This window comes from Oncorhynchus nerka, linkage group LG3 (assembly GCF_034236695.1).
Source record: "Oncorhynchus nerka isolate Pitt River linkage group LG3, Oner_Uvic_2.0, whole genome shotgun sequence".
NCBI lineage: Eukaryota > Metazoa > Chordata > Actinopteri > Salmoniformes > Salmonidae > Oncorhynchus > Oncorhynchus nerka.
Window position 1 is genome coordinate 46,657,684 of NC_088398.1, and position 20,919 is coordinate 46,678,602.

Genomic DNA, 20,919 nt, shown 5'->3' on the forward strand with positions numbered 1-20,919 from the left:
GCAACTAATAAATACTCAAAGCCATTTCAATGGAGATGTTTCACCTCACAGAGCTAGAATTATGATGGTTTCTAATACGTAAGGGGACAGGATAATATCATATGCCACCGTTCCACAATAAAGTAGATTAGGCACTTTATCTAAAGCACTACCAACTCAATAAGACACAGCAGAGAGCATAAACCAGTGAGTAACGGTGGAGGATCTCTGTATCTCTCTCCCCTCTTCTCGCGGGTCTCTGTTCTCATTATGTTCTCCCCCATCAGAGATCAATGTGGGACAAGCATTAGAGCGTCTCTAGACGCCTCCTGTGAGATTTACACCCTAGACCCTCTCGGCACACTGCTGGTCCCTTCCACCTCCTCCCGCCCCCTCCTCCAACAGAGAGGTCCAGGCAGGGCTGTACATGGCTCCCTGATCCCTACTGCAGTGGCAGCAAGTGGGCTCATAAAGATCAATACCCAGCCTCACTAGTGTCAGCAATGGGGAGGAGGTGGGCTGCTCTATGGGGATGTAGCGACACCATACTTGGATACTAGTGCACTCTCCAACCCCCAACCCCGCCTTGGCTTGTCCCTGCCTGCTTCCCTTACCCGACTCCTGTCATACTCTTTTCTGGAGGCAGCGAAGAGCTGTGCGTTGGAGATGGCGATCCCACAAAAGGGCAGGTACATCTGCAGCACCTGTGGAGACATCACATCAGACAGACAGTCAATAGGTTGGACATACAGACGCTGAGCTCAACACAGGAAAAAAAGGGTTCACTGTTCAAAGGATGCCCGGCCTGACACTCAGTGACCAGCCAATAGATTCAGAGGAATTGTTACTGTTCAATACACCAAGGTCAGGGGGGAAAGGTTAGTTGAAGATAGGGCAGTCAATGTGAGAGCAATAAGCCATATGGTTAAGGAGTTCAAAGTCTTCCAAGTCAGAATAATGATTGCCAGCTGCCCTGTCAGGCTATGGCCACACAGAGACGCATGAACACGAATGGAATTGTATATTTATTCAGCTATTGTCCATATTGGCCGTCAAAAGTTCAACTCATCGATTTTCGGATGAGCTTCAAATGTAAAAAGGCGGATATATTGTACATTTATGGACAGACAATCATCTCTGTTGTCCTTTATCCGTCAACATATGACGACCATTGAAAAACAATTGGCTTAATCTGTCATTTTCTGACCCCAAAAATATTGCCTTTATTAATATTGAGGCCAGTTTTACTCTATAGGGGAATGAAAATATGACATAGCTGTGTGCACGGTTATATTCTCATACCATGCCCGGGGGGGGGAACACACCTGTAAAATGGACCTAATAAAGAATGGCCTTTCATCAGTGTCATTTAATTGCCAAGACAAATAAATCAATCCAGTTTACATTTCCCCCGTTTGACTGAATGGTTTGACCCTTTGCCTCAAGGTGATAACATGAATTGCATAACAGATTTCATGTTCCACTCCACCTTTTCTTTCTTTCTGTATCACAAAACATGGGTCCACCTGCTTACAGGGCAGGCTAGATGATGTATGACTCTTGATGGCTGGGGGTTCATTAGCGTGTTATGAAAATCTAATCAACGCTTCGCTGGCAGAAATCGAACGGCATTCCTTCTGTTGCTGCCAATCCAATATTCTCGACAATGCTCTGAGGCACATGCATGCACGCATAGCCAAGGGACTGAGAAGGGGGGTGTGGTACTTTACAGTGTGCTGTGGAGATCACCGTACTAATCAGACCTACGGTATCTGGGACAGAGTACGGGCCGGTCTATCTCACAGACCATGGGGCCTTACCTGAGAGACACTTACACCACTGCCCTGTGACGAAGGATCAAGAGCATTTAGAGTCCTTTGCTTCACATTGTTTAGTCAAATCACCTCTGTTTTTGGCTGCTGCTTTATACCGCGTCAACCAACAACGTCCAACGAATGCACTTTAGGTTTCAGACCCTTAAGAACAATGGGGAGTTACTCAGCTGTTACCGGTGATACGTCAGATACTGTTACACAGATCATCTTGTCCACCGGCTCTCTTACACTGAGGAAAGCTGATGTTTCACTGTCGGAAATGGCCGGGATGCTTGGGACGTCCCTACCCCTAAACCCTAACCTTAAACCCTACCCTTACCCATAATCCTTACCTAACCCTAACCATAACCATTGTAAATGTCAATTTCAATGTCCCAAGGAGCACGGACAATCGTGAGATCCGTGGGCATGTCAGAGGGAGAAATCGTGGCTCTTCTCACTACCGACAACTCCAGCCTAAGACAGACAACCCATTTCCAAGTTTGGGACTTTATTTGCGCCAGACGCACAACTGTGTCCATCTATGATGCTGGCAATGGTTTTATTCTACACATTTCCCTTTAGGACTAAGCAGCTTACCATCTCTATCAATCACCACATCTCCCACCGGTCACTACCTTACCACATACATTCACTCTCATGCTTCCTAGGGTGACTCTGCAGCCTACACAGCATTCATTATACACACATGTACACGTCATAACGCATAGAGCACGTTCACATTCCGAGCATAAGGGGAAAGACAGCAACCCTATATACAGCATATACACCTGTACATCCACTAAAGCTATTGAATGATTTAATAACGATTTTCCAGAGCGGCTGTCCAGCGTCCAGCAAGATCACATTAATTACAGACAAGACTTTTGGGACCCCGCTATGGATCTGCCTGCATAAGTAACGGGAAGAGGAGAGGGACACACACGCTAAAGCATAGGTTGCAGCAGGTCCATTATACTACAAAGGCTGCATTACAAATAAGAGGCTTCAGCCCATAGAGGCCAGAGGGCTGACCAGTAAAGGTGTGGTTTAATAATGAAACTGACTAAGGCCTTGGGGACCCACTACTAATGTAGGGGAAGCCAAGAGGACGTGACGGCGTTGCAGTAGGCTGCTGTACACCTAAGCCTGGCTCTTAATTATTTTGTTAGCTACACAAGCTGTTTACAGGAGCTAGTTGAGCTAGCTAAGGATTGTATTCAATCTATTCAGAGATGTTATGCCATTCAGCCCATTGTTGCTGTGCCAAGAGTCTTGCCGTGTTGCGTCTATTCTCCCCCTGCGTACAGCAGTAAGTCTCCTGTTTCCCTCTGATGTCACTAGGGTTCTCTCTAACTTGCGTCAGCAGTGCATGTAGCATTTTCCAAATGCATTTAGCTGTGATTGCTCTTTATGGAGGTGGCATCAATTATTGATGTAAGAGGAATCCACACTGAGACAAATTCTCACCATGCAGCTGGCTCTTATTATTCAATTTGACCATGAATAATTCCAGACACTTCACAGATCAGGTGAAGATGAATGATCTAGTTTCCTGTGGGTCTAATGCGTGGCTCTGGAAGCTATCAGGGCGGGTTCACAACCCTTTATATGCCTTTATTGACTGCGGAGCTACGTTTTCACAGAACACTTTAACAGCACTGAGTGGCTCTAACTTCATGCAGACCACTACTGATTGGGTAAAACAAGCCTTTTAATGCCACCACATGATGTCGAACGGTGCTGATTAACTGAAGACGATGTAGGGCGATGAAACAACTGAAGCCATTCCTTTTCAATGGAAGATAAGCGAAATGGGCGGGGGACCGTTGGGCATTGCGACCATTGGCGAGGGAGCGTGAACAAAGCAGGACCTAAGTTGGGGAAAGCCAGAGATACTGTGTATAATGACAAGATGGTCTAGTCTCAGGCCTAACAATGGGAGTTGTTGTCGCAAAGGCTGGAAGGCAGCCGATCTGCTTAACGCTGTATTCAAATTTTGATGGGAGTGGACGCTCTCGCTTCACCTCTTCCTCTCTCAGCTTTCCCCAACTTAGTTAACATGTACTGGCAAGACAAATATGTTTGAATTATGTTTAAAGTATGAAGATCTTTTATATTGACTAGTAACTAATGACTAATTTAGAAATATAATGAAATTCTACTACTTACATGATTGTAAACAATTCAAGATTAACCGATGTTGTAGAGAGTACATAAAAAAAGAAAAAGGCATTTTAAAAAAACACATGGCATTGAAACAACAGTAAGTGTTGCATCAGCGCAATAATGTCAAGTTAGGTTATGTGTGAAAAGACTTTGAACTACAATATATTACCCCTGCGACATATTCTCCAGAAGTGCTTTGGCTATAAAGTGCTCTGGTTCTTCATGGAGCTTAATTCCAGTAGAGGATTGAGAGCCTTTAAATCGGGGTGACTATTATGGTGTTCTGCAGACTACAGTTCCATCTGCAAGCTGAGAAATGGTGCGGACTGGAACAAAATTGGAGGACAGGGGTATGTGGACTCCAAACACGGCTTTCTCAATGGTACGACATGTAGTGTGACTTGACATGATCAAATACACAGACATATTTTGTCACATTAATATCTGCGAGTCATTGTAATGTATGCCCTGTGTCATCCATCTCTAGATCAATATTCAACACACTGTGTTACTACAGTATTACCACTAAAAATATTTCTCCCAAATTCACATTTGAGATGTTAATGAGACCTTCAACATTTGTAGAGTTTTTACAAACCTCATGCCAAACAGCTAACCTTGAAGATCACACTGCAGTGATCCCTGAATCAAGGAAAATCCCCCCATGGGTAACAGGGTGAATCAACAGCAGAGGAAGAGGGCATTTGATGAAAGGTTACAGGCCCAGTCCTCCATAATGATCATCACTTTAAGCCCAAATTGGCACTAATTACTCTGATTTGCTCCAAGGGTCTGGCCTTATCGGGAGCGAGCTACACTACATAATTTCAACATCAGTTCGACATGAGTGCAGCCAATCAAAAGAGCCAAGCACCATTTCCTGCTCTGTGTCACTGAGGGCTGTCCAACGAAGCATGTTCGATCGAGCTCATAAAGAATGATAGAGGCCTCTCGTGGCCAAAGGGCCATTTTAGCACGGGAAGCGCCATTAAGAGTTTCCACCATGCCTCCGACATTTTAAATTAGTCAAAGTAGACAACTGGGGGGATTCCTATGGGTGGTAGCCTCACTGGCGATGCCCATGCTGTCACTGACATTATAATAGCGAAGATAGAAAGATGAGTCTTCTATCTATCTCTATGGTCGAGCTTCACCGCCCAGCCCTCTTGACAGCTGTCAGCCAGGGGAATGAGTCACCACTGCGTGCCTCACATGATGTTAGCCCATGTTCAATCTCTCTCTAGCTCATACTGTTATCCCCATTTGCTTCAAGATATCCTGTGCCCAAGAAAGGGAAAGTAACTGAACTGAATGACTACTTGACCTGTAGCACTCATTTCCGTCATCATGAAATGCTTTCAGAGGCTAGTCATAAACCACATCACCTCCTCCCAACGTACCATTATGTGCACACTGCCAGGCCTCCAGGACACCTACAACACCAGGTGTCGCAGGCAGGCCAAGAAGATCATCAGGGACCTCTGCCACATCATGCTGAATGTGCAAGTTGAGGAAGATAAACTCCTACTTATGACATTGGATGGTCAATTATCATGGGCAAGTCATATTGACAAAGTTGTTGTGAAGATGGGGAGGGGTATGTCTGGTAGAAAAGGATGTTCTGTGTTTTTGTCACAAAAAACAAATGTACTAGTTGTTCGGGCTCTGGTCTTGTCCCATCTTGATTAGTGTCTGGCTCAGAACAGAGCAGCACACCTTTCCCTTAACTGCATATACAGAACTAACATCAACAACATGCCTGCCAGTCTTTCCTGGTTGAGGGTTGACGAGAGAGTAACTGCTTCTCCAAGTTTCTATGAGAAATAATACTGTGACGAAAAATTCAGATTGTCTGCATAATCAAATAACATTCATCTCAGACACCCATACATACAGTACATGACATGCCACCAGGGGTCTCTTCACAGTCCCCAAGTTCAAAACAAATTCACGGCGACGCAGTTTTATACAGAGCCATGATCTCACGGAACTCCCTTCCATCTCCAATTTTTCAATTTGTGTGTCTGTCCTTGTGTATCAGTGTTTCGTTACTTGTTGTGTTTTGTGTTTTTTTTGTGGACCCCAGGAAGAGTAGCTACTGCTTCTAGAAAAGCTAATGGGGATACAGGTAAAGAAATAAACAAATGTCTCAGCATCATTCTAGTAGGCCATGTCTCAACGCCCAAACACTAGCAATATCCCGGTAAGACTGATGCCACGGTTACCAGACAGCCTCAATCATTTCATTGGGGTCTTTAATTTACATTTCCTTTCACCAGGGCAGGGGGCAGGGGACAGGGGACAGGAGAGGAGAAGTTGTGTGGTGACCATACAGGCATGCAGCCCAGCCCCCAACAATGTACACCCTCCCCACTGTGGTACATAGACATAATAAGGCTGCCACTCCAACGTGATCAGCATTGAACCCATGGTAAACTATCAGCTGTATTGGTCAGCGATATAGGACTTTATTGTCTGATTTACTGTCTTATTATCACCTCACTTAATCTCAGTTATCATACCGTCCGGGAGTCTATTACAGCAATGTGTGAGGTGTGATTATAGTTAATTGTACTTGAATACCAAATTGAAAATGTCTAATCATCGGCCATACATATTGGTCTTTCCCTCCAGAAGGAGAGAAAGAGACAATGCTGGTAACCTCAGTCCAGGATTGTATTTATTTCCGTTTTTCAAATCTTCATTTTGGAACATTTCAGATGGGAACTTGGCTCCAATGAGACATGGTGTTCCCTCATCCTTCTCTACAAATGTACAGTGGTGAAATTGAGCGAAAGTGGATGTTACAGTATTACAGTAACTCAATTGGACAGGGAATGTGGCAGAGCCATGCCAAAAACTTGAGAATGTGGGAACAGGCGTTGTTTGGCTGCCAATACCATTTCAGTTGTTGCAGCTCAGTCACCTGACAGGTGTATAAACAGGTATACAGACAACACACTTTTCGACAGACAGGGGAGCGCAATCTAGCAGTGTTCAATTAGCTCATTTTACACAATAACATTTGAAATTATCTTTAAAACAGTAATATTATAGTATAGTATCATGCAAAACTAAATAATAATTCAAGGACCAGACACTGCACCATGGGGTCAAGTTATTTGCGTCTGAGAAAGTCTATCGGTGTATTTATCCAATAAAGATAATGAGGAAATACAATTATGCATAAATTATCCAAGCTTCCCAAAGTACTCTAATCCTGTAGGGTATCAACATAACACAATTTACAGAGCGTGGCATTTGAGAACAAATACATAAAATATGTTTAGCTACGGTAATATATTAAATGAGCGTGCAGTGCAGTGTGTTGGTGATAAGCACTTATTTACAACAACAGATTGGGAGGGGGAGGGGGGGTCTACACAAAATTAAACATTTGCAGCAAAAATGGATAGTCTGTTTGAAAGGGTGCACTTCATAAATGTAATTCTACAAGGTCTTTCAATTAAAGCATTACTGCATTGTAGCATGCAGCTTCTGCTGTCCTCAAATGCCAACATAGGATTTCATTACTAATTCAGTTGTAGCCATCCCGTGCATTGGCGTGATGCTAATGCAATGTGAAACGTGCTGAAAACACAGTGAAGAGACTGTGTTAGTCCCTGTGTTAGTCCCTCCACCCATTATGCACAGCGGGACAACTCTAAACCTTTAATAAGTGCATTCTACCTACTATAACATATCCGAAAGGGTTTCATTTTTATTTTCAAAGAGTCCTCTGCGTTTAGCTTTATGCAGTTGCTGTTTTTCGGAAGAATGCAAGTCTAAGAGATGCACTGATGAAGGAAGACAACATGTGCCTTGGAAATCTACCCTGCACAACTGTGAGCCACGTCACAGGGCTGCCTCTGCCTGGCCGTGGAAGGGTTTGAAGTGCGTAAGTACCGAGCGCCAGTGCAGACTCGTTATGCCTCTAGCTGAGACTGGCTAGCGAGCTAAATGAATAACTGTGCCAAATAACAGCTCATTAGAAATCCGCAGATCCCATCAGGAAGATCAATGTGAGACGCCAGCATCCTTCCTACCTCACTGGATCTACCTTATTACGTTTCCCCTTCGCGCAGAGACGATTGTGTCTTTGTCTTGGGTGCAAATGTCAACTCAGCTCATCTGCGTACAGCGGGAGTCAATTCAGAATGGAAGACATGTCAGTAAAACTCACTAACCCTTGTGTGTATCTACTGACAGCTTACTGCTTACTGTACAACCCCAGTGTTTAGTCACTTTGGCTAATACATACCTATTAATGTGGTGGCAAGGAGTCAAAGTTTCTTGTAATTCCATTGTAAATGTCATCTAGTACTAGAAGACAGGGTAGTTGCAAGCGTCTCTGTGAACGTTTCAATTCTACACGGAATGTAATTGGTATTTGGATTACTTCACTGTGACAGAGTCAATAAACACTACATACTGGGTGTCTTCTATTTATACACAACTTCCATAAATGTGTCTTACGGCGGTCCAAGATGATGAAAGACAGTGTTTCTACCTTTGAGTAGAAGCATGGCAGGTTCAGCCCCCGTTGCTGGGGGTTCATTGTTAGAAAGATAAATGATGGGGAAAGCCAATTAGTTTTGCTCGCAGACATGAATGCTCTAGGTAATTATAAAGTACCCGACCAATCAGTCTCCACTGCTTTACAACGTGGACAGACAGCCATAAGAGAGACACCACTTCCCCTGCACCTTTGCAAGCCTTGCAAACCCCACAGCTATAGACCGTATCCCTGAAAAACATTTGCCACTTGTGCTCTAATACAGGACAGTGATAATGTTACCTAACCGATGTGAACCCTCGGTTTGGACTACAACACTCTTATCTTTGCCTGAAATGCACAGGTCAGTATTTTGTAAACGCATAATAATGGTATATCTTCCCCCTGGCTTTATCTCTCATTTAGTCATTAACAACGGAATGAGAGCAGCTTAATTAAGAATGACTTAGATGGATTTTGTGTATTTCTTTCTATCCATTTCATGTGATTCTCAGACGAGAAATCGTCAATGGTCTCTATAAGTGGCCTTCATAATACGGTCCACATATCACTCTGTGTTCTGCCTCAGCGACTTCATTGTTTCTGGGATCCTATTAAAAGAAAGGATGTGGGCTGTTCCAGAGACGATGGAGGCATGCCTTTTTACACATGAGGTAAAACAGACGTCTATATCTGACCTGTCGGGACCATTACATGTGTGGACTCTCTCAGAACGAGGGGACAATTGAAGGCTGGGACGTGCGACAGATGAAAGGGGAGAAAACAGAGACCTACGCTGAGAAATTCAGCACAAGCAATTGGCATTCGTCTAACACTCCTGTTAACGTCGCTCAAAACGGAATATTTGGACTTGTTTCGATGGTAATGAAATAGTTGAGTGTTGTTACTAGTGTAATAACAGTGTCACTACAGAGGTATAACATGTTATAAAGTATTACCTATCAAACAATCAAACTGCAAAAAAATGTATTGCCTTGAAATGGAAATCTGAAGTAGTTGTATCCCACTGGAGAAATTGACTTACTGGTTGAGGAAGTCAGAGACATTTTACAGAATTTGGCAACCCTTTATTGATTTTATGGAGAATCTCCCCTAACATCACATTGTTTCCATCTAATCCACAGGTAATTTTGCACACTCAATGTATAATATGTAGCCTACTTCAAGTGACCATATGATCTAATTAAGCATTAAGACCCGAGGAGGTGTGGTATATGGCCAATATACCACGGCTAAGGGCTGTTCTTCAACACAACGCAACACGGAGTGCCTGGATACAGAACTCCAGCCGTGGTATATTGGCCATATACCACAAACCCCTGAGGTACCTAATTGCTGTTATAAACTGGTTACCAATGTAACTAGAACAGTAAAAATAAATGTTTTGTCATTTTTATTTATTATTTAACTAGGCAAGTCAGTTAAGAACAAATTCTTATTTACAATGAAGTCCTACCCTGGCCAAACCCGGACGACACTGGGCCAGTTGTGCGCCGCCCTATGGGACTCCCAATCACGGCTGGATGTGATACAGCCTGGATTTGAACCAGGGACTTTGGTGACGCCTCTTGCACTGAGATGCAGTGCCTTAGACCGCTGCGCCACACGGGAGTCCTTTCCCTGGTATACGGTCTGATGGCTTTCAACCAATCAGCATTCAGGGCTTGAACCACCCAGTTTATGTTTCTTAATCATTTTTTATTTTATGCATTTTTTGTCTGTTAGTTGTCTTGTAAGGAGGCTATTGTCACTTTGTTATATTGTTGCTAATGTCTTTTAATTTCTGTTTTGAATGTTGTTCTTGATTGGAAAATTTAAATTAAAAAAAAACAGTCAAATTGCAGTTACCTTCTCATCGTCTTCAGTGAAGAGAGCCCCTCCTGGACTCTTGTTGATGGCCTGGGCTACTCCAATGATCTCCCCATCACTGTTGTGAATGGGCATACAGAGGAGGGACTTGGTCTTGTATCCTGACAGCTTGTCAATCTCATCACTGAAACGACGGTCCTACAATCCATGGAAGATGGAAGGACATAAGCGCACGTAACAAGTATTAGTAAATTAGTGTTATAAGGCACATCACTTCCTGTGAGATCCCGTGATCAGGCCTCATTGTGGAGTGATGACATTGTGTTGCATGCAAAAATGCTGTGAGGAAAAATGGTCTTCCACCATGAATGGATATGTCAACCTAAGCACCCTGCCTGACTATACCATTAATATGGTTTTGTGTTTGATTAGCAAATCTTCAAGTGCGATGGAAAGCAATATAGTTTGGCTTGGCACTACCACACTAACTTCAGGAACGTATATGCATGAGTTGTGCATTCAATGTCTGCAGACTGGATTGTAAATCAATTGATCAAGACTACTTCAACTAAGATCAGCGTTAGGTCCTGGGGCCACTGGGGAGTCAGCTTGGCAATAGACCACATCCTCCCTGGTGGCTGGTGCAACATCACATCACCACTGAAGTATAAACATGCACTTCTCAATTCCATTTCATTTCAGTAGGCTTTCTTTACTTCATGTGGTGAGACCAATGTTTCTGTTGATTAATCAAGAGTCATCGGTCATCATAGGCTTGTGTGTATGGTGATAGATGAGGGAAGGATGCAAATTAATCAATTATTATTCTGATGCAAATGCAAAGCTGTGTGTTGATGTGCCACATGATCTCATCTGTTGCACACAGACAAACAAACACAAAGGTGGGAGTGCTCTCTCTCTCTCTCTCTCACACACACACACACAGGCATACACACACACACACACACAAACTCACACACACCTGATAGGCATCTGGGATATTGACTGTCTCTCCATGCTCAGCGACATATCCAATGATTCCCTTTCCCCAAGGAACCTGAACTTCATCCGAGTTGCTCATGGAGGGTAAAACTGTGATACCTGCATGAACATCAAAGAATTTGGATACTAATGTCTTCTTATTTGCTGAGCCTTCCACTAAGAATAAGGAACAGCGGTCTGCATCGACCATTATACACACAAACACCAGGATTTTGTAGCTGAGGCTAGTTAAATCCAAGTCGTTAGATATGTCTTTTACCAATTCCAGGAAAAACTCTCGTTCGTTGTGTTCTTTAAGGTAATATTTGAAATCGACAGCTGTGGATGGATACTGAGGTATGTTCACTCGCGACTCCAGGAGCGCGCTCAGGATGTGGGCAGTGGTTGGAGGCAACGAGCTGGCTTTTCTCAGCAGAGCTCTCCTCCTCATACTTGTCAGTGGCTCCTGAGCCCTGTAGTTGACTTGCTCATCATATGTCCTGTTGCAATTCATTGCTTTGGACCTGGCGAAAGTTTTCCGCAGTTCCTTCTGCGATGCTCGTCTATGCGGGCCCCCATCACCTTTGCAGCTCGCCCAACTGTCTTTACAGGCGCTGACGCTTGTTTTCTCCGACTCGGCGACTGCGGTTGTACTTACCGAAGTTTTGCTTGCCTGGTGATTTTTGAGCCATTTCTCCACCATACTATGTTTCCCTTTTCTGTTTAGATAGTCCTCAAACAACTCAGGATGCGTATCCAGAAAACTTTCCACGTCAGAGAATACCATATTGGACACTGCCATGTCGGTTGTGTTGATGGTCCTGGCTGAACCAAATCCATAAAATTGCACAATAAATTTTCATTTATAATATTTTACAGAGTATCAAAAAATAAAGAAACCTAGACACTTCTGTAACACGACTTCCCTTAATCCATTCATAACGAAACTATCTTTGAGGTCTAGGCTACATATCTTGTTGCTTTCTGTACAAAATATGATGGAGAAATTATGAGGAATATACCACCTCACCTCCAATAACATATTAACTCGCAATTGCAATTAATAAAAGCCACCTCTCATGGATGAAAGACAGGATGCAAAAAGACTCACGGACTTCGACTGTTCTTTATTCAGAGAGCAACTGCTGCCGCGCACTGACCGTGCATCACCGGAGTGGAGAGTGCGCAAATGACGTTGGCTATTGCCGCGTTCAAAACAACTGGGAACTCGGAAATCTCCGATTTCCGTGGATTCAAGATAACTGTCAACGAGCTCCGATTGGGAAAATTGTTTCGAACATTCATTCAATTCGGAAACTCGGGCATCTTTCTAGAGCGCGGACATTCCGACCTGAAGATCGCTAACGTCATGATTTGACCTCGTTTTTCCCCCAGTTGTCTTGAAAGGACAATATGGAGCTGCTACCGAAGCTCAACTTCGGAGCTCTACCGAATCTATTATGTACAGAAATATTTAGAGCAGTGTTTCCAACTTTTTCCAATTCTATTTCATTTTATAGTTTATAATGAGTAATTACATGATTGTTTAAAATAAACTATTAATTATTGAATTTAGTTAGGCCTTAATATAGCCCGTGTCTAGGTGTATGTGACAATAAAACATATAATTATTTCTGAATATGCAAAAAAAAAAAATTAAACAAGAGCCTTAATCGCATCATGTCGGAAGTGTGATAACAGTGGCCTCTAGTGGAAATTTACGCTGTCACTTTCCAGAACACACGCACTCATGCATACACACACGCACCTTTCTTGTTGTTGTTCTTTTACTATAATTAAGCTGTGCAGTGCATAAATGTTCACTTTACAATTGTGTTTATGCCTATCCACAACACCAATTCCTTGATCTCATTATGTTTCCATCCAGGACCATATCTCTTGTTTCACCTGTTACAACATTTCTGTGATGTGTAACTGCATTCTCCTCTAGAGGGAGCTGTACTCCACACTGTGGAATACGATCAATGGTCTTTCACGTTTGCACCATAGAAATAGATAAAGGACTCATCTTTGTATATGTGCCATTATAGCATCTGTGACAGCATGGGCAGCACCATTGAGGCTATCTCCAATCCTGAAGTAGTCAGTTTTCTTCTTCACAATTGGCTGATCGCTCCTGATGACCCGGTTGGTCATGACTCCAACAGGGTCACCAGGAGGGATCAGCCAATGGTGGAAGAGTTTGGCCAGAGGATGAGTCTGAGTTGTATTTCACTGTTAGTTTTACAATTGTTTATATTTTATTACAAATATTGATGGGTAAAAAATCATTTCCAAAAAAGAACTGGCGACTTCGTCCAAGATGTCCGACAGTTGTTTTAAACTGTCAATTCATGGACCTTCCATATATCCAGGTTGCATCTAGTTTATACAGACCAACATCACATGCACACTAGCACTCAGTCCACACAGGGTGCATCGACGACGTCATCACCTCCTCCAACAACATGGCAGACACTGGATAAACATAAAATGTTAATATCTTTGGCTGTGAGTGATGTAAAAAAAAATGGGAAGTTTTGTGTGCAAAGGTGATGACTAAAGTGTCGTACTGGGAATTTTCAAATCTGACTTGTATGGAAATGTTATTTCTGGGCCGGGCGACAGTTAAACTGCAGTACCAAAGAAAAACTGTAGGAGCAATTTAAAAAGTGCTTCTAATGACCCCTGGCCCCTTGGGAAGCCCTCAATGGTGCTGCCAATGCTAAAAATGCCTTTTGGCCACTAGAGGCCTCCTTTATTCTGTGTTCAAAACAACTGGGAACTTGGAAATCTCTGACTTCCGAGCATCACAACAACTGGGATCTTGAAAAAAACCATCTCCGATTGGGAAAACACATCATCCAACTCGAAATTCCAAGTCGGAAACTTTCTAGAGCTGACTTTCCAACTTGAAGTTCACTGACATTTGACCTAGTTTTTTCCTCGAGTTCCCAGTTGTCTTGAAAGCACCATTGGCCCTCATTCATCCTATTCACACTTCTGTGTTAATGTTAAGGTCAAATCACAACACAGCTGATTAGTAGAATCAGGTGTTAGTGCAGGAGTGGAACAAAATGCTGTACTCCAGGAGTAGGTTTCACCATTAAATTCAGGGTTGACCTCCCATGTAACAACCCACAGAGGATTGAGAAATGCTAATGGATACTTAAAGGTGCTGCATGGTCAATCTGACATCTGATTTGTCAGTGCAGCATTTAGGGTGATTCGGCCTCAGAAGTCAGGGAATTCATACTTTTGAGTAAAGCTGTTGTCAAGGAGGTGAGCTTGTGTTTATACAGGACCTCCCGTCAACCAATCATGTCAATGCGGAGCTATACAGAGCCCTCTGCATTGTTACAAAATTTGGGAGGCGCACAGCGATGCAGTACGCAGCTCAATTTGATATCTGCGTCCCTCCGGAGTCACCACTACTGCATCACACCCTCCATAAGGAGCCTGCGACCATATTTTCAGGTCTTAGTCTCACATACCGTAATGGTGAGACAAGTTTATTGAAGTGTCCTTCAAACTCTGACATTTTGATATATACAAAAATAAAGGGGCCTTATATTGTTTGCTCCTGCCATTAATCACAACTGCTGAATAAAACCGGTCTACTACTTGTACCGGATCTCAGGCTGTGGGGCCAATTCCCTGAAAACCTCATTTGGGAACTCCGCTCAAGTGTCTTTTACACCTGCAACGTTAGGTCACTGAACTCAAATTGCATTTCGGGCCTTAAATCAGGGTTTTTGCTCAATTCATGCACCTTGGTTGGAGAGGGAGGTAGTGTTGCCTTCCTGATACTTGAACCAGAACAGATCAAATAAATCAAAAATTGGGATAATTGTTTGGCATGTAATTTATTCAATTAACTCAAATAGAACCAGATCATGAGGTATTGGCTACATAAGACATTACCATGGTCTGTAGTAGACGTTACTTTCAAGACAACGCTTTGAAATTAGAGACTATTCCAAATCTTTTTGAGCGTTTGCATTAGCAAGTATTAAAACCACTACAATTAGTTAACTTTTTTTGTGAAACGAATATTACACAGCTTTGACCCAATAAATTATGGAATACTTACAGTCTATGGATCAATAATTTATGTATACATACTAGAGCCTGTTAGACCAAGGGATATAAATTACACCATCTAAATGGAGGTACAGCTGTGAAATATGGCAACTGATCATGCAAACACCATTGAGTCCCAGCAGGTATGTCAAGCAGGCTATTCAAATAAATGGTTAAAATGCTAAGAATTAGTCTTAGCTTCTTGAAAGAGCCACCCCCCTTCTCCGCTGAACAGTTGATGATATTTATATAAGATACAGAAAGGGAAGTCTATACATTGAACAAAGCATAGACAGTGGTCTACGAAGTTGCCGACTTCAAATATGCTATAAGATCTGTACGCTCGCCCTTCTTCTTGATGCCAGCAAATATCATCTTTGTTCCAGGAATGTATTTCTTGGGGTTCTCCAAGTACGTCATGAGGGTATCGGTTTCCCAGACAATGCCTGAAATCACATGTGAAAAGCACAAGTTAGAATGAGAATGCAATATGTTACTGTCAAATTCACCATTTAATTTCCTGTAAGATGGTTAGAGAATCTCAGACCTTTGGATTTGTTGGCATCGGTGTAGGAATAGCCTTCAGCTTGTCCAGTCTTGCGTCCAAACAGACCCCAGAGGTTTGGACCAACCTTGTGCTTTCCTCCATTTTCAACAGTATGACACTGGGCACACTTCTGGACAAATGCCTTCTTTCCCTTAGCAATATCACCCATGCTTCCTATTGGACAAAATACAAAGAGGTAACTATAAAAACAGAAGACCATCTCTGTAGCAGTACCCAAAAATACAGAAATGGAGGGAGGTCTCCACCATTTCCCATGACACATTGCTGACAAGGAAAGATTATTTGTTCAGGTGGTTCAACGTGCTGACTGGAATTTTATAACTGGAAAAGTCTAAAGGGTATGCCTGGGACTTCCCAACTCTGACGTCACCCTATTGAAGTTGATATTCTAGCCTGGTTAAGGGTTAGGTACAGGTAGGGATTAAGGTGGGGCGGCAGGTATAGTAGTCTAACGGTTAAGAAACTTTCAGAATCCGAGTGAAATACTTAAGTCTCATCTAACATGATGTAGGCTCAGAATTCCCGAACAGGCTTCATTTCAAGTTGCTTTACCTGTTGTCCGCTGAGTTTGGCCCTGTCAGAGGTAATCTAAGACAAAATATCTACAGGGAAGCGTTGTCAACCCAACCTTCAGTACGATGGCCTGTATATCGGTTTTACGCACGCAACACTTGGCACAATATGGCCAAACCTAACCGAACATTGTCCCACGCAGTCAGCGGGCCTCGAGATTTAAGTGATAAGGCTCTTCCGACGTCACACCAAAATAAAAAAAATACATATAAAATTCCGGTAGTCACTGGGGATACCCAATACCCACCTCCTACCGCCAAAAGCAGACAATCGGTAAAGAGCACACATTTTATTCAACATTCTGGCTTGTAGAGACTCCTGTATCTTTTTTAGGCAGACTTCTTTCAGACTGAAAAACCAAAGTGTAACCATGGTAAGAGTGATGTTTCGGCAAAGCTGTAAAGAGCTTTGGGCCAGTAAGAGGAAGGTTGCTGATTAGAATCTCAGAGCCGAATAGGTGAAAATGTCGATGTGCCCTTGAGCAAACAGGCACTAAACACTCCTGTAAGTCGCTCTGGATAAGAGCGTCTGCTAAATCACTAAAATGTAAAGGTTGGGGTTTAGCCTGAGTACGCCGTAAGGATCCCACATTGTAATAACGTTTCATAATTTGCCCTGCAGAATATTAACTCGCCACTAGAGGCGTTAGACAGTTGCACAACCAATGCAGTACTATGTAATACTAGCTGGGAGTAGTGGAGTGACAACGTGCCGGCATTTGGGTGTCACGTTGTGTAACTTAGCTAGGTTATAACTAGCTATTTAGCCAAATAAGAGGGCGTCATTATTAACGATAGGTCGTTGAGGTGGACACGTTAGCTTCTCTTGCTACTATTAGTTAACGTTAGCTAACTAACTAGCCAAGTTACAAAACGGCTAACGTACCTTACCTAGCAACCTACGTTAACTTGTTCACTCAAAAGACGAACACGGACTACATGTTGGCTGATATGTTTCTTCACAGCCATGGCTTGTTTCAGTTGTTCTAAGATATTCAGTTGTGTTGACTTTAGACGCGTTAACTGGCGAACAAGCTTGTAACGTTACCGCCGCACGTTTAATCAGCGGATAACTAACCTTACAATCAGAAATCAGACAAACTTTGCTTCTTTTTTTTACTTCGGAAGAAATGTTAACAATAAAAGAAATACTGACGACAGTAACTAGTCAAATGTATTTACTCCTTCTTACCTGTTCAATGTATCTATATTCCTTAAAAGTTTCGTTCACCTTGAGCTGTCTCCACGCCGGTAGCCTAATGTAACAAATGCAAGCACGTCTCTTTCCTTCCCTGAAAAAATATGTAGCTTAAAAGGTCAGTCCCTTATTGGTCAGTCACACATCTGCGTCATCACTATCATCATGACGAAAACCGCTGTTTTGCGTTCAAGCCCTAGATGGAGTTGAGGAAGAAGTGACATAATGTACCACACAATGGCAAGATTCCAATAGAAATAAATAGTAATGGCGTCTTTTTGTAGGCACTAACTCAGCCATGTTTTTTTGGACAAAGCCTATGTGGAAATTAATGACGTTTTTATAGGGTTTTTGGTTACACGCCTGAAAATAAGGTCTATGGTAAACACCGGCTTAGGATATATTATACGTTTTGTTCTATGAGATCATCTTCATCAGCTAACGTAATTTTTGGTGAATTTTTAAACAATGTAATTTTTATAATTCATGAGGGTCATACTAACATGACTGCAGAGGATGCTGTTGGGAGGAACTATAGAACGGACTCATTGTAAAGTCTGGAATGAAATCCATGGAATGGAGTCAAACATGTGGTTTCCGTATGTTTAATGTGTTTGATACCATTCCATTCATTCCATTCCAGACATTATAATGAGTCATTCCTCCTATAGTTCCTCCCACCAGCCTCCTCTAACTGACTGATATTATCTCATATTCCCCATTATCCCCAGTGTATTTATACCTGTGTTCTCAGTTTGTCTGTTGCCAGATTGTTTGTTCGTCAAGCCTACCAGCATTTTTCCTCTTGCTCCTGTCTGTTTCTAGTTCCTGTTTTCTAGTTTTCCAGGTTTTGACCATTCTGCCTGCTCTGACCCTGAGTCTGCCTGCCGTCCTGTACCTTGCTACACCACACTGGATTTATTGACCTCTGCCTGCCCTTGACCTGTCGTTTTGCCTGCAGCCCAGTTCTAAGTAATACACTTTTGTTACCTCGACACTTTCTGCATCTGGTTCTTCCCTAAACGTGATATTGGGAGGATGTCTTCTCTCGAATGAGACATTGACAATATTTTTGCGATATTCCTACCTCGAGAAATATGTAATTTTAACGGAGAATCTAGCATATTTTTACTATTTGTCCAAGGAGCATTGCATGTTACCATTGCCAGAGATATTATAGAAAGCAGATAGGAATCCAATGAATGAAGGAACGTACTGTATAACGTCCCACCAAGAAGACTGTCGACCAATCGCGTTCACGTTGTCATGCTGCATCACGCGATTGCTAAGCTAATCATCACACAATTCCTTCTCAAAGTCAGTGTATACAGTGCATTCAGAAAGTATTCAGACCCCTTCCCCTTTTCCACATTTTGACGTTACAGCCTTATTCTAAAATTGATCAAATTAATGTTTCTCCTTATGAATCTACACACAATACCCCATAATGACAAAGCGAAAAAAGCTTTTCAGATTTTTTTTTGCAAATGTATTAAAAATGTAAAACAGAAATACCTTATTTACATAAGTATTCAGACCCTTTGCTACGAAACTCTAAATGTAGCTCAGGTGCATCCTGTTTCTATTGATCATCCTTGAGATGTTTCTGCAACTTGATTGGAGTCCACCTATGGTAACTTCAATTGATTGGACATGATTTGGAAAGGCACACACCTGTCTATATAAGGTCCCACAGTTGACAGTGCATTTCAGAGAGAGATGGTGGCGAATAGTGTGGACCAAAAGAGAGAAGCAACAGCTGTGCTGGAGTGCGACCAATATGGGTGACCGCTCTGATGATATGGAGCGGGAGGATGAGGTTCAAGGATCTGAATGGTCTGTAGTGGAAAGACATAGGAAGAAGAGATATTGTGATACTGTAAGCAGTGGAGCGTCTAGTGTATAAAGCAAATAGAGATTCAAGGTAGGAAGCAAGAGCAATAATGTGTCTGAGTGGAAAGATGTCATGGCGTTTGAGACCATAGGGCCTCATTTACACTCTATCCAAGTAACTAATGCCGTAAAGAAAGAAATAGGTGAAGTTAAACTATCCCGGGTTAATTGGAAATGGTAGATTGCTAATATTTTGTGGTAGCCAGGCTCAGCAAGGGAAGATTCTGCAAATGGAAAATCTTAATGGGAAGAAGATTAAAAGCCTGGTGCTTATGCTAGGTTGAGGGGAGCCCTCACTGTGGTCCCAATATCTATGTTCACAGATGATATTGAAGAAAATGTGACGGGAGGCAGAGTGATTGAGGCCAAATGGTTGATGAGTAGGAAAGAGGGTCAAATGAGTGAAAGCTTGAGGTTTGAGAAAGTCTTGCCAGGAAAGTACAGATAGGATTCCTTAGTTTCAATGTTTGAGAATTTGTCTCATATGCACTACTGTGTTTTAAATGCCTAAGAATGAGACATGTAGCTGTTCAGTGTAAAGGAAAGGAAAGAAAAGATGTGCCAAGTGTGGAGGGGAATGTGATTACAGTGAATGTGGAAGTAATATGAAGGTTAAGTGTTGTAATTGTGGGGGAGGACACGGTGCAGCATTTGGTAGATGCCAGGTGCAGAGAGTGGCTAGAGAAGCTCAGAGAGATAGGATCAGTCATGATGTATCATATGCAGAGGCTGTAAAACAGATTGGTAGAACTACAGTGCAGACTGATGGGGCTTACATGGATGTACCTGTAGTAAGTGGACCTACTGTCAGGGCTGGTGCTTCTGATGGTCCTAGCATGGACTTCATATTTTTTATTGGTAAGGTTATCAATACGACTCAGGTTGTGGAATGCAGAAATGCCAGGTTGAAGGTTATTGTGGAGACAGCAACGTAAATATTGGGGGTAACATAGGTTACTGTGGAAATAGTTTTGACATGCTGAACAATCTTAAGGGTGGAATGTTTCAGCATGATATAAAGTGTAATGGGGTTGGAGAGGGTTTTGGGGGGGGGAGAAGGGAGCGTGTGGTAGGCGTTAGTAGGGATGTATTTGGTTTTGAATTGTATTTTCATGGTAGTACAGAATTGGGCAGATCATGACTGATCGTACATTCCAGCACAGTAGGTGGCGGCATGCACTTTAAACATTTGTTTGTGGATTGCCATGATATCATAGAAGAAGAAGAAGAAGAAGAAGAAGAAGAAGAAGAAGTGCATGTCAGAGCAAAAACCAAGCCATGAGGTCGAAGGAATTGTCCGTACAGCTCAGAGACAAGATTGTGAGGCACAGATCTGG

At 42.6% G+C, this 20,919-nt stretch overlaps 2 protein-coding genes across 2 annotated transcripts in view; both read right to left on the reverse strand.

Moving 5' to 3' along the window:
* pde11a (phosphodiesterase 11a) overlaps nucleotides 1-12,413 on the reverse strand; it is a 59,726-nt gene extending 47,313 nt beyond the window's left edge. Inside the window, exons 1-3 of the mRNA XM_029634199.2 lie at nucleotides 11,270-12,413; nucleotides 10,327-10,485; nucleotides 594-683 (exon numbers count right to left, since the gene is read on the reverse strand). Of these exons, the coding sequence (XP_029490059.1) occupies nucleotides 594-683; nucleotides 10,327-10,485; nucleotides 11,270-12,070 (1,050 nt within the window). The 5' untranslated portion in view covers nucleotides 12,071-12,413. The remainder of the gene's footprint in view (nucleotides 1-593; nucleotides 684-10,326; nucleotides 10,486-11,269) is intronic.
* Nucleotides 12,414-15,581: 3,168 nt separating this feature from the next.
* LOC115109380 (cytochrome c) lies at nucleotides 15,582-17,791 on the reverse strand. The gene is made up of 3 exons (XM_029634212.2): nucleotides 17,684-17,791; nucleotides 15,899-16,072; nucleotides 15,582-15,797 (listed from the first exon to the last, which is right to left on the reverse strand). Exons 2-3 carry the CDS (start codon nucleotides 16,065-16,067, stop codon nucleotides 15,652-15,654), a joined length of 315 nt encoding a protein of 104 aa, XP_029490072.1. The 5' UTR covers nucleotides 16,068-16,072; nucleotides 17,684-17,791; the 3' UTR covers nucleotides 15,582-15,651.
* Nucleotides 17,792-20,919: the final 3,128 nt, after the last annotated feature.

What these genes read in the sequence shown, in the direction of transcription:
- LOC115109380 (XM_029634212.2), bottom strand. Translation starts at nt 16,067, where the DNA reads ATGGGTGATATTGCTAAGGGAAAGAAGGCATTTGTCCAGAAGTGTGCC. An exon ending in CGATGCCAACAAATCCAAAG is followed by an intron (nt 15,798 to 15,898) that starts GTCTGAGATTCT and finishes ATGTGATTTCAG; the next exon opens with GCATTGTCTGGGAAACCGAT.